The sequence below is a fragment of the Toxorhynchites rutilus genome, chromosome 2, assembly GCF_029784135.1.
Source record: "Toxorhynchites rutilus septentrionalis strain SRP chromosome 2, ASM2978413v1, whole genome shotgun sequence".
NCBI classification, from domain to species: Eukaryota; Metazoa; Arthropoda; class Insecta; order Diptera; family Culicidae; genus Toxorhynchites; species Toxorhynchites rutilus.
In genome coordinates this window covers 237,735,303-237,749,891 of record NC_073745.1, presented here as the reverse complement: position 1 = coordinate 237,749,891, position 14,589 = coordinate 237,735,303, and the positions used below count along the sequence as shown (strand labels likewise).

Sequence of the window (14,589 nt, the reverse complement as noted above, 5' to 3'; positions counted from 1 at the left end):
CTCACCATAAGCTAGCAAAAGTGATTTTCATTTACATAGAGTACTAATTTGATTTGGGAAAAGTAATTTTCATTCATAATTTTGCGGTTTACGGAATTAAGCTTCATGTTCCGCAATAGAATTAATTAGAATGAATAGATTCTCAGGTGAAATTAAGCGGTAAAATTAAAAATTATGAATAAAAAATTATTATCAATAAATTTGCATTGACAATTTTCATTTTTGAAGCGCGGTATTTCACTTGAGAATCTATTGCCATTTTCGCTTAACATCAACGGAACACGAAGCTTAATCCCGCAAACGAGAAATCCAATTGGACTAACAATGTAATTGCAGAATTAATTTCATTCGAACACAATTTGCGACCCATTTTTATTTGTATAGACATATACGAGTGCGTTTTTCCACCTGAAAATCCATTTCCACTTTTGAACAAATATCAATTTCGTTACCGCAAGCATCAAATGGAGTAACAACGCTTGTCAATATGTAATTGTAGAATACATGCGAATTGAATTCTTCGAATTTTCCCATTTTCCTTCAGAGTTTTCCGAAAATTTTCAATTGTCATGTTTGGTTGGAATATGTTTGGTTGAAATATGTGCATTATTTTTATTGGACCTCTCTCCTTTCCAGAGGAGGAAGCGGTGTCATACCATCATAGAAACATTTCTCGTACCCAAATATAGAAGAAGAAGAATATTATTATTATGACACATCCTTGTCCCACAAAGATTTAAATTAAAACCCAAAGCTTCCTCTATGTAATGTTTGATCGATTTTCTCATTTTTAAAAAGCTCTAAACTTTGCAGTTCATTCGCCTCTGCTGGGAAATATAAATCCAATAAAATTTAGTTTATAAAATAAATCGTAAATAATAAAATCTACTTTATAAATTTCATTAAACCATACACATCATTATTTACCACCCAGGAAGCTACTGGCCCAGATCGAACGGGAGGAAACGCACCTGCTGCTGCTTCGGGTTATGGTGGGTTTGGTGATACTGTACGATCACGTCCACCCGGTGGGAGCATTCGCCCGCGGAGCCCACGTCGACGTGAAAGGATGTGTTCGGCTGCTGCAAGCTCAACCTGCCGTCAAAGCGGAACCCCTGCTCAACGCCCTGCGATATACCACCAAGCACTTAAACGAGGAAAACACGCCCAAGAACATTCGAAACCTGCTGGCGGCATAAGGGGTGACCAGGGGGACGGACGAAGTCTTTTATTATTATTATTACCGCTATTAATATGCAACATTAGTGTCTTTATTACGTTTGCGTCGCAATCATTTCATTTCTGTGAGGTTTTGTTTCTGTGTTTTTAGATAATAACTAACTTAAACCGATTTAACTCGTAAATATTAACAAGGTAATTTAATATGATTATTGAAAACATGTAAATGAGGGCGGCAGAATGAGAGAAACAAAAAAAAAGTTTATCTAGTTGAAATATAATTTAATAAATAATTGTAACGAACAGAAGAGATATGAATCAAAACAGACCCGCCGCATGTTCGTAATTGATGATGGAGCGTGCGCGAATAGAAGAAATATTTTCTTTTCCTTGTTTTCGTAGGTAAGAGAAATTCTTTGCAACCGATAAGTAAATGAGAAAACTATACTAATTTAGATAACGCAATCAAGCAGAAACAATAAATTAATTTAACCAAGCAGTGATGCGTGAATCAAAAATGACAAAGGAACACCCAACATACCAAGAAGAACACTAATAATTCAAACTTCTTCGCTGCTGAAATGTGATTTGCTGGAGGCAAGGTAAATACTATCATTGGTTCACATCACAACTGTTTTGCCTAAGTCTAGATTGTGGAAAAAACATTAAAATGATTAATTGTTGTATAGGAAAAATATTTTAAAATTATTCAAACGCGGCAAATGAGGAACGCACACAAGCGCATTTACTTTGGATAAGCATTAGGAACTATCAAAATTATCAACAAACATCTTTAGACAAGCGATAACCAAAAACACTGCAAACGAATAACCAGAATGTGTTCCTCTATACACAACACAAAATAACAAATAGTCAGAAAAAAAAGAAAATAAAAGCGAATACTATATTTTTGACACCGAAGCATCTAAAACAAATCAGGCAATCGGGAAACGATTTAGGAGAATGAATAACTTTCTTTAGCCGTGACGGTTATTTAAGTTTATAAGAACTGTGAAGAGTAAGAAGACCAGTGATAGATAAGTCGATCGGGTGTCGTTGCAAGTTGGATCGAATAATTAGGAAGATCTAGAAATTCGAAGACGAATATAGGGAGTTGACGTTGAACCAAAATGCTAGCTGTAAAAATTGAATACAACCAGGTTAACAGAAAGCATATTATTGCTGTTAAAGCAACCAGAACAGCATTGCTTCTATGGAATCGGTGTGCTAAACAAACATACAACACACACAAACACTACCAGTAAACAGAATTACACTATTACAATTATTGCGAGGGTGAGCAAGCAGAGATGCTTTTTCGTAAACTTCTGAGTTTGAACTGAGCGTAGAAAGATGTTTAGAGATACCAAAGTCGAGAATAAAATTCAAACAAGTGATGAATGCCGGCTGTGTTTGGAAAATAAGAGACCTAGTTTGAAGAAATTCGTGGAACACCAATCGTCAAGTATTCGGCATAACAGTGTACAGTCAAGAAGGTCTTGTTTTGCAATCTATTTTCGCAAAAAAAATTATTTCACGTGACTAGTCCGATAAAATACATGCTGATATGTGGATTATCTTTGATCGGTGCGACGATGCTCGAGAAGATATTTGTGTGAATAAGTGAATAATGGATGATGGGGTGTGGGGAGGCTGATGAAAGTGAAATAATAATAGTTGTTTCAAATAAAGTCGGGTGCTTTTATAAATGAACGACTCCCGAACTTAAGCAGAGATGCGATATCATTAAAAAGTGGATTGTTTCCCTAATGATAGTGGTGAAAAATTATTTAATTTCATGAATTTAAGTGCGAATTAAGCACAACAAAACAAGAGTGTAACAAATTCCATTCGACATTCTATTCAAAGTCCAAGAACCTGGGGTAGCATTTCGTATTTCGAAACGAGTGATTTTTGTTCGTTTCGACCACTTTTGCCATTATGGATCTTGAAGCGAGCCGCGAATAAAAAAAATGGTTTAGTAGTAGACTTTCGAGCAAAGTTTGACATTTCGTAACATTGTGTTCGTGCGTTTTTTAGCTCGAAACGAGAACAAATGTCTCGACAAGAAATGGTTGATCGTCGTATGGCAAAATGGTAGTGAAACGTTAGTTTTAATTCCAAATCGTACATCAAACGAATTTTCAATTGTATTTCCTTTGGTTTCAACGTCTATTTGTACCAGTATGTGAGTATAAATACATTACTTTTAGTATATTGTATGATTAATCACTTGTTATTTTTGCGCTATGAAATCACAAGAAAATACAATGAACATCAACACTTCCCAATTGGAACATTAATCATTCAGACCTCACACGAAATTCGCTGAATACTCCAGATGCGAAGTGGACTTCTCACAAACTATGGGATAGTTTATAAAAAGCACCTAATGAGCGAGGGACCCCGGTGCGGAATGTTTCGGAGTGGAAAAAAGCATCACATTTGCAGTACATTTTTTCATTTTCCGTAGGCCTTAGAATGGATATACAAGTACCATCACTACACCGGGTATCTTGAATTTGTCGAATATTGCTTTGTTTCATTCAACATCGTTGAAACAAAGCAATATTTCTTCGACAAATTCAGGATACCCTCATATACCCCTTCTAAGACCTACAGAAAATGAAAAAATGTACTGCAAATGGGATGCTTATTGTATTTTTTTCCATAGTGCTGTTTCCGAAGTATTTCTTCCCATAGTACTTGTGTAAATCGCCAAGCCGGGAATTCATCATTTTGCTTCTATGCTGGGAATGACACCTTACCTGGGCTAATGCTCGAATGGGAAAGAGGACGATGGCGGGGCTTGGTATCGTACGAGCGTAATTGTGTCAAAGCGTTGCCAGGGGAGACGCCATAACGTTGTATATACTGAGGCGAATGCCATAAAGCTATCGGTAACCTGCAGTGCCACCAGCATACATTCGAGCATCCACACAGTACTTAAAAATGCTCGAACACAATGTTACGTAATATCAAACTTTGCTCGAAACTCTACTACTGCCTCATTCATTTCGCTCGTTTCGTGCTCGCTTCGAGATTCATAATGGCAGAAGTGGTCGAAACGAACAAAAATCACCCGTTTCGAAATGTGAAATGCCACCCCAGTTCTAGCCAAATAATACGTCAAATTTCATCAGAGAAAATTGTGTTTCATTGCCAGTGCTGCTGCCGTCGAGCTCTAAAATGTTGTAGCACAAAGATGAAGACAAACAACAGAATACGCGAGAGATGGCAAACAAGAACGCGTTCTCTGGAACCTGAAAAGCGGTACCAGGAGGAGGCTTCCGATTGATGACGATCTCAAGAAGGTAAGTGCGAGCAGTAAATGGATGAAGAAGAGAAATAAACATGATACTATGGTTCCCGGAATAAATCGCCACAGAAAACGACTGCAACAGAAACCACCGCTTATAAAATGTGTAGTAGGCTATAAATATTGTGGCGCGGTATTGTATTTCAAAACAAGAATTAACCGGGCAAACGTATCGCCCCAGGCAAACGTAACGCCCCGGGCAGACGTATACCGTCCGACGCTCGCTAGAGCTCGGTCGGACATTGCTAAAGGATCGTATCCTATGTTTCAAACTAACCGGGCAATCAGTGGATCCCAGGTTTGCGTGCGAGACACCGCCGCTTCCGACGGCGGGTCGGCGGTGGACTCGGATTGCGTCATCTTGGCGGCATGGGCCGCCTCGATTCCTTATCCTCGCCAAATGGGGACTTCGTCCCCATTACATTGTCCTCAGAATAAATTTCGAAAAACGAGAACAAGAGAATAAATTTATAATAGAAATGTGAGGCACATGATGTTTTTCCCGCGCCAAATATTTCTAGCCTACTACACTTTTTCTAAGCGGTTGTTTCTGTTGCAGTTGTTTACTGTGGCGATTTATTCCGGTCACCGATACTATGTGGTTTATCACCAGTTTAAAAGTAGTAGCTTTGAAGTGGAACCAAGTTTAGCAGGAATGGATAAATATCGATACGTACGTACACTCTGTCCAACTTTTATAAGACCACCCTGATTCTATTTCGTTGCAACACAAACAGTTACAATTTCAACAAGATACAATGGTACATTGTTGACTGCTTAGAATAAAGTATATTTAACGTCAATTTCGTTCAAAAGAATTGTTTGTTGATTTATTGTGCTTAAATATGATAATTTAAGCTGTCCAGTTTCTATAAGACCATTTCAAAATTCATAAGGGTTATCAATGAAAAAATCAAAACGATCGGCTGATTTAAGTGCGATTCACATACAACATCCACGTCACGTTGACGTTCCGTCCCGTCACGTTGCGTCAATTATTCTTCCAAGCAGTTCTTATGCAAACATTCACATACACCGGCAACGGCAACTTCGACTTGCCGTTGCTGGTGTATGTGAATACTTCAATAGGAATTGCATGGAAGAATAATTTACGCAACGTGACTTGACGGAACGTGAACGTAACGTGGATGTTGTATGTGAATCGCGGTTTACATGTCAATAATTGGCAACCTTGCCATTTCGGCTAATAACCTGGAAAATTTGTGTTAGAATACTATTTACCTAATGGCGGGTTTACATTAGGGAGATCTATAGCTATAGATGGATTTATTCACGTGAAAATAGGTGTAAACGGGTGAGAATAAATATGATACACTTATTCGAGGTATATATAACTTGAATAAATTCAGCATATGTAAACGCTTGTGAATTTCTCACTGGTGAGAAATCACTAAAGTTGGATGCAGTTCTACTTTAGGTGAATAAATTCACCGAAAATATGAATATATTCATTATAGAAGTTCACGCTAGTGTAAACGGTTGATGCGATTTCTATAAATCTCATCATATTTCTTCACATGAATATATCACTAGTCTAAACCCACCCTAATGCTGCTGAACGATTTTCTCGATATTTTTCCATGTTTCCGAACTTGCGACTGAGCTCTTCAATCGTGGTGTACCGCTTTCCCTCAGTGTAGATTCTGTGTACAAGGATCCCCCTCAGGTTTTCAACAGGATTCAAGTCTGGAGCGCGAGGCGGCCAGTCCAAAAAATTAAGTTCTTGGTCCTTCATCCATTCCTTAGTTTCCTTGCTGATATGAGTATGATTTGATATGTGAATTTTTAATAACGATATCCACGCAAAAACGGTAGGACAGAGAATTCCAGAACATGTATGGAATCCTCGAATGATGTGAAAGTTATCTTGAGCTTGCGGGTTGCACAGAATCCCGCCCAAAACATGCATGAGCCAAAATACCTGGTTGAGAAATATCGTATCACGCCAGTACCCGTTGAAAACATCATTCGTCAGTGGAGATAACCTATACATTGAAGAACTTTTCGTTATGTATTGTTTTGGAAACACTCTTTGTCACAACATACCATGTCCCACTGTCGGTTCATGTGAGCTTTGGCAAAACTCCCGTCTCTCACGTCTCCCGATGTGATATGGTGTAAGATGAGGAGTTTTAACCTTTCAAACCCACGAATTGTCACCCGAGTAACATTTAAATTGAAATTTTGCTTTATTTGCATAAGCGATTTTGAGGTACTCGAAGCTGTTCTAGCTTTTTCCCGCTTATCCCGGTCAGAGAGCTTCGATTTACGTGGAGCTCTCTCCTTCTTACCGTATCCTTCAGGGTTCGTCAAACAATTGAGCACTACTTGATGGGAACGTCCAATCCGACGTGAAACTTCTCTAATACCAACATTTTCTTGATGAAATGCATCGAATTGTCTTTCTTTTCTCTCCGTGAGCACTTTTCCCTTCGGCATTTTCCAGATTTATTGATCAAAACAACCAAAACAACGGAAAAATTTGATTGATCTTATAGAAACTTGACATTTGAAAAATACAAAACTTTTGGTTTACGCTCAGCGCTTGCACACACATACACATATGAATACCAATACACTAGAATATAAGTTGAAGCATTGTTTGTTTACAATGACACAAAGCAGCAATAGCAAACCTGGTCTTATAGAAGTTGGACAGAGTCTATATTGAAAAATAAATCCACAAAAAGATCGAAAAAATTGAAAGCAAAAAAATCGATTGTCCCGATTTTCTCGAGTAAAAAAAATCGATCCAAAAAATCGGATATCGGAATGGAACGAATCGATCTTCTGAAAATCGATCCGAGATCTAGAGGCGAATGAACTGCAAAGTTTAAATCCTCTCTAATAAAAACAAGGAAGGAAGGATCCGAGATCGCCCAATGCTATATTCAACTTCGAAATCTCACTTATAACGACTCGACTCTTAGAATCACCCCTATTCTGTATTTCGATCGATTCGAAATATTTCGAACGACTTGATAAAATTAAATTCTGTATTCCGTTCGAGTTTTTGCATTTCGTTCGATCAGTTCCTTTTCAAACCTTGAATGGGAAAAACGTTCGGAATACCTATACCGTCATTGATAACTTCCTACAAGTCTGATTGCTGGAAAATTGGAACACAACTAAACAAAAAAATATTCAAGATCATTCTTTCGTTTTCATAAACATACGTAATATTCGTTGAAAATTACAACAATTTTTTTTTTCTTTTTTTTTTATAAACTATGCCGCTCCGAATACCTTTCTCCTGTATGCCGGCGGCAAATATTCAACCATGGATAGTGGATTCGCTTCTATTACGACCAGCTCATCGTTTCCTAACCATCGCGTACACACCAACCGACTGTACTTCTTCAGAACCTTCATACTATATCGTCGCCTAGGTGTTTGATCTTCCTCGCTACCGTTCTTGCCTCCGCAATTCTTCCGTTTGGTTTCTGAATAACTCGAATCACAGTCTTCAAACTCCGACACCAACAGGTCCGAATCGTGTTGCAAAATCATCGCATCGTCGTTTCTGGGATCGAACACAATGTCACTGACGGCTTTGTTCAAAGATCCTCCTAATTGATCTAGCTTCAAGTATGAAGAAAACGTAAATTTAAACTCGCTAAAATCATAGTGGAAGATCTTGTGATCGGGGAAAACCGCTGCCAAAATCGGACAATTGGGATGTATAGCAATGGCTGTTGGTGGCATTCTGTACTTGGGCAGTGTAGTCAACCGTGTCCATTTGTCCGACTCCTGTCGCTGAAATACAATAATTGCGGTGCAAAGACTTGCACATACCAGAAATCTGTCATCTCGTGAGATGGCGGCCAGGTGAACTTTGTCCGCGAAGTCTAGAGTAAGAGCAAATATAGTTAATCTTCAAACATTGTTGATTGCTGGACAAAACTTACATTTTTCCGTCTCTATGGTCTGTTTGTGGTCGAAATCATCCTTTTCGGTGAACGTAAAATACTCTATCGTTCCTTCGTGCTTAAACAAAAATACTCCTTTCGAGTCGTGTGTGAACTCAACACGATAGCACCGATCAAACTGATCCGGAACCGTTCGCATGGGGACTAGACGCGATTGACCCTCGCTGGCGTAATCGAATCGATACAAACGTGCCTTTGACTCGCTTGAGTAAATGATCCACCGTCCGTTGGAAGAAATGGACGAAGCAACGATATGTTCATCTAATTTGCTTCTGATCTGCAAAATTTTTTGGCTTTCAACCGAAGGTGAACTCAATGTCCAAACCTCCAAATAGTTTACGTATTTGAGAAGAACCATTCGACTTTCGTCTACCAGTACACAACTGGGTGCCTCCAGAAGAGGAATATATTTGTCAACTGTTAGCGGAGGGAACATACTTTTTATGAGCGTTCCGTCAACCCCACCGGAAAGCAACTCGTGGCGGAGCAATGCTAATGTTTTAATATCGTTAGTATGGAGCCTCCTGCTGATGGACCGTGTGAAACTATTGACCTTCTCGTTGGCCTTCGTAACTTCGACACGCTGGAAGAGTCGCACAATTGGCTCTATGCCACTTACATACAAAGTCTTTTCCTCATCGTCAATAGCCAAACACAAAATGTCTGCTTTGGATACGGAAATGGAATCAACCGATGTACCAAGATTTCCGTCGAAAAACATAATTTTGCCTCTGGAATCTCCCGAAATAATCGTAAAGTCTCTCAAAACCAGAATGTCCCACACAATGGTTTCTTTGTTTCGTTCCGCTCGCCCGGTTGTCATCTTGTGGATCGCATGTCCTTTCTTCGCATTCCACACTCGGACGGCGTCAGCTGAGCCAGTTACCAAAAAGTCACCACTGTAATCGAAACGGATGGACACAATCCTTCCCTCTTGTTTATCCAAAATCTTCTCGTAATTGATCTCATCCTGCTCAACATCATAAATGTTTATGTACCCCCCTTCGGTTCCGACGGCTAATCTGCGTGCGTCTTTACTGACGTCCAAGCACCAGCCAGCATCGCCAGTTAACAGCAGAGACGTTTTCACCTTAAGCAGCCGAAGGTCCCATTCAAGAAGTGCACCAGCAAGACCAACGGAGAATAGCCGATCACCCACCCATGCTAGTCCCTCGATAGACACATTCTCACCACCAGGGATTGATTTCTCCAGGAACGGGGCTGCCGATAAATTCCATATTTCGATTGTGCCATCGTCCCTGGAATGACGAACCATGTGCTAACGGACGAGGTAGATTTTGTACGTGATCAAACAAACCTTGACAGTGCAAGTTTACTGTTCTCGCTATTCACCGCGGAACAACTGATTCCTCGGGGCAGCAAGTTATAGAACTGTATATGATGCAGATTACACTCCCCTGATTTGGATTTAGCCTTCATTTTTGCTTATAAACCACCAGTTTTGAATATATATATTAACGTATAACCGAATCTACGATGCAGCGTGCGGCCGTGTAAAATGTAAACAAAATACAGCATGGTGAGGTTGTCAACGTGGAGATAAGTCGACTTGCGATGTACAGCCAGTGTTGCTAAATAGCGAATATCAAAATCCTCTAAATGTATGCCATAACTTGCTAGAAAAAATTAAAAAATTGTGAGTACATTTTTATAGCTTTCTAAACCAGTGGAACCCCGATTATTTCCCGAAATAGTCTGACAATGTCACCGCGTATAACGAAAATCACGGATAAGGCGATATACGACTAAAAATGTGGTGTAAGATATTTTAGCATGAAAACTATGTTTTATCAATACAAATATTATCAAACTAGCCATCTGTAAGATCGTGTGCTCCAGTGGTCAGATAATATGAATGTCATGACCAAAACAAAAGAGCAAGTTCCTAGGTCTCACTGACAAATTTTGGGGAGCTCTATAGAATTACCATGGAACTCGGTTTCGTGGATAATCCGTACCGCTGATCATCCGCTCGCACTGTATACAGCGATTCAAACACCACGCAAATCTCTTTACTCTTTTAACCTTCCCATACTCGCGTATAGGTCTGACAGACCGAGCATCAAAGATGTGGTTGAATTAAATTACTATCAAAACTGAATGAAGTTGAGGAAAAAATGTTATCTGTAGTTCTTTCACTCAATTATATCTTGCTCTTTGAATAAATACCATTAACGATATTTCTATTGTGTATTTTTACCAATAGAAATATCACAGAGACTCGCATAGTTCAGAGTACACAAATTACAATTTTCCGCGCGAGTATAGGAGTGTTAAAAGTTAAAAACAAGCTTTCGAAATATTCTATTTAGATAATGCAGGGTGACCACCCATTCGGGAAAAGCGGGAAAAAGTCGGGAATCAAAATTCATTGGGACTTTTAGTGCGGAAATTTAGTTTTAGTGCGTTAATATGTCGCACGAGATACAACAACTTTCTTTTTTTGGTATACCAAGATGAAGAACGTTTTGTTTCCATCGAAATTGGTCGGTGTTCGACCAGACCGGACCATGTGACATTGATTTCGAGAAAAACGAACATGAAGTTCAGTGTTTTGCAATTTTCGATATGGTTCCCAGAAATGTTAGTGTAAGAAATCGAAAGAATTAGGCAGTTCAATTTTAACATCATAAACGATCGAAAGAAGGACAGACGGAAAACTCTATACGATAAGGGGCTGTCCACATACCACGTGGACAATTTTAGGGGGGGGGGGGGTAGGTGGTATGAAAATGTCCACGCTTGTCCACGGATAGGAGGGAGGGGGTATAGACTATGTCCACGTGGACACGAAAAATAAATATTTTTTTCAAATATAGACCGATACATTCTAAATTAAATAAAAACTGATCCATATTCAAGAATTTTAAAACTTTCCACCCATCCTGAGTATTCCATATTTATTAATAAACGGATTGAGCTGTCTGAGAGTGCTTCATATATTTTTACTAATATCATTGAACTTCTTCACTGAAATCTATATTCTGAAAATAACTCATGTAAACTGCGAGCGACTGAACTATTTTGTATGATCCTATAATTTCATAGTTTCGGGCTATGCATAGACGTACATAGCCCAAACCTATAAAAAATAAACGATTCCATAATGGTTAAGTTTTCATGATATTACACATATGGTTTTTTCATCAAATATAATTGTTTATAGATTTTGTTCTATCTCGAGAACAGTTAGTCTTAGGATAATAATGTCTGTATAATTTTTCAGATTTCGTGTAAAATTATTTTCTCGCATTACTTTTCTCGAAAAGGTAGAATTTTTCAAAGTATTGGAATTCCGTCAATTTCTAGGAATCAATATTTACATTTGCGTGAAATGATCCATGCATGATCCATGAAGACTAGTGTCTTCAAACTTGAATCACTTGACCCAATATCCTTTTTTTTTTTTTAATTTCGCATATAATGCAGTTGTAAAACATTTCAATTGATGGATTGAAGAACCTTTTAGAAGTTAAAAAATACTTAAAATTTGTCGTATTTCAAGGGTTTTTTTTTTATTTTTTTTATAAATATTATAAAAATAAACTTGATTGTTTCTATAAATACAATTTAAGCTCTCCAACCCTTCTACAATTCCTTCCTCGACACCACAATGTTATTCCTATTGTTATCTTTCACTATTTGAAATGTTCCACAACAGAAAATTTTCTCATCATGAAGGCAATTAAATTCTTCTAAGTAGCGTAATTTTGAATTGGGGTCAATTTAGAGCAAAAAATGAGTCTCAAGAAAAAATCAACTTTCATAGTTGAGATTTGAGCTTCATTCCATAGTTGGGAATCAATGTGTCGTGAGTTGTCAGATGTCATTATTTCCCGCAAGCACTTTGAAAGTCATCTAGACACTTAATGCAGAATGGCCCATAAGGATTTAAAAAAATATAAAATATTTTAAAACGCCTTTAATACCCTCTGAAAATTCTCCGAACTATGGCGGAAAAGGTTTTGACTTGCGCTACCGACTAAAGGTGAATCGGAAATCCAGATTGAATATGAATCGGCATTTACTGTGATCAATCATATTCCGGAGTGGGCAAAGATTTGTTTCATCTAAAATTTCAAGTAACACTGTAACACTGTAACTCTGTTATAAAACAATGCATTTGTCAAAGCAATAACTGGATCTTGTATAGAACATTTTTAAGTTTCCATAATTGCCCTTCGATTTGCTGTGCGATCGTTATGTCATTAAATATTCATAATCCAAAATGAAAGGAGAACTTTTCATTCGATCGAGAATATCTCTGTGGTAAAAGTTCTACTGGAATTCCGTATGAATCAAATGAAAGCGAAATAATCGAGTTGACTAGATTATTACTGGCGCCTGATATCTATAAGCAAGTGATAACTATGTGATAACTCATAAGTGTTTCAAAATTAAACTCACAAGAAGCATGTGCTTTGTTATGCCACTCATTTCTTTACCATACAAGAACAATGGGCCACAACAAAGCAGGTACAGGGTAGAGCAAGTAAAATTTGAAATAAAAACAACTTAAATGGAATTAAAATGAAATTTAGGTGCAAATCAGTTATTTCCTTAATTATTTCAATTTGAAAAATGTCCACGTGGACAAAGGGGTGGTAGGGGTATGAAAATGTCCATGCTTGTCCACGGAGGGGGAGGGGGAAGTCTAAAATCGTGCTTTTTCTGTCCACGTGGTATGTGGACCAGGGGTTAGACATCAATTGAATATACAGCCCTATTCTGTATTCCGACGGATTTCCATTTCGTTCGAAACCGTTATTTCGTTCGAGTTATAATTTCGCATTCCTCATTTCGAACGTTTTGCCCATTCAATGTTCGAAGAGAAACAGATCGAACGAAATGCAAAAACAACTCGAACGGAATACAGAATGGAATTTTATCAAGTCGTTCGAAATATTTCGAATCGATTGAAATACAGAATAGGGGTGATAGGCTACCCAAAATCAAAATCAATATGGCGTCATTTGTTTACTAACATATCATTTACGAGGATTGAAATCATTGAAAAAAATACAGACAGTTCCTTTCAGTTTCAGAGATGCCAGATTATTTTAGTTTGCGAAAATATATGCAAGTTATTTTATCTGCAAGCAAATGTTTTTATTCCATAAATGAGACTATGACAGTAGAACCCCGATTATCCGCGAGCGGGTGATCCGCCCTGTGGATTAATCGCGACTGCGAGTTCCATAGTAAATCAATAGGTATTTTCGGAATTAGTTAGTGAGTAGTAGGCCCATGCTTTTTTGTTGTGGACACGACGTTATAGATGAATAGTTTAATGATTTCTGTATTAATAAAACATAGTTTTTATATTGAAACATCTTTTTTTGTGTTTGCATCTCTCTTTTAGTCCTTTAATGGGTCATCCGCGATTTTCGTTATTCGCGGTGAGTTTGCCTGATTATTCCGCGGATAATCGGAATTCTACTGTAGCTTAAATTAACACATTATGTTTTTTCATCTGTAATTTTCCCAGATCTTCTCATTCTCCACATTTTATAGCGGAGTGTGAAGAAACACACAACTTAGACTAAAGTGCGTTAGTTAGCGCAAAGAATGACCGAGTTCAACGTTAAAAAATTCTCAACACGTTGTTAATTTTCATTCACTTTCTCACCATCACATTGTCAGTTCACTTTGAGGTTTTGATTTGTATCGTGAAAAGTACTGTATTTTGCTATTTGAAGTAAAGTAATTTACATTTAATGCGACATTTCTCTAATTGGACAGACCTGTAATGCTTTCATTTATGATTCCTACAATTTCAGAATTTGCAATCGCAAAAAAGACTAACAAAAATTAAATGTCCGCTTGCAGATCTGGCAACTCAGTCTGAAAGTTCGTGAGGTAAAACGTCAACATCATGCATCCATATGAAATGTCACGATATTGATGCCCGAAAATCGGAAAATCCGGATTTCTGCGTTGTCGGCCATTTTCAGCTGTCATTATGTTCTCAAATGTCATCATATTGTCAATAAAGTTGACCGTGTAAGGTCCGCTTAAGGTGAGGCCGTTTCGTCAATAACTTGGTTAGGGGAGCGGTATATGAAAACAGTACGGAGGAAAGCAGAAGGGGATTTGCTTGAAGCGTGAAAGAGACTGACT

The 14,589-nt window shown here is 38.0% G+C and overlaps 2 protein-coding genes across 2 annotated transcripts in view; one reads left to right on the top strand and one right to left on the bottom strand.

The window, feature by feature from the left end:
* LOC129769052 (CYFIP-related Rac1 interactor B) overlaps positions 1-2,581 on the top strand; it is a 108,699-nt gene extending 106,118 nt beyond the window's left edge. The window contains exon 4 of the mRNA XM_055771065.1: positions 935-2,581. Within this exon, the coding sequence (XP_055627040.1) occupies positions 935-1,199 (265 nt within the window). The 3' untranslated portion in view covers positions 1,200-2,581. The remainder of the gene's footprint in view (positions 1-934) is intronic.
* A 5,144-nt stretch (positions 2,582-7,725) lies between these two features.
* LOC129768052 (U3 small nucleolar RNA-associated protein 4 homolog) lies at positions 7,726-9,963 on the bottom strand. The gene is made up of 3 exons (XM_055769426.1): positions 9,767-9,963; positions 8,428-9,707; positions 7,726-8,367 (listed from the first exon to the last, which is right to left on the bottom strand). The coding sequence occupies exons 1-3, from the start codon at positions 9,886-9,888 to the stop codon at positions 7,748-7,750; spliced, it is 2,022 nt and encodes a 673-aa protein (XP_055625401.1). The 5' UTR covers positions 9,889-9,963; the 3' UTR covers positions 7,726-7,747.
* Positions 9,964-14,589: the final 4,626 nt, after the last annotated feature.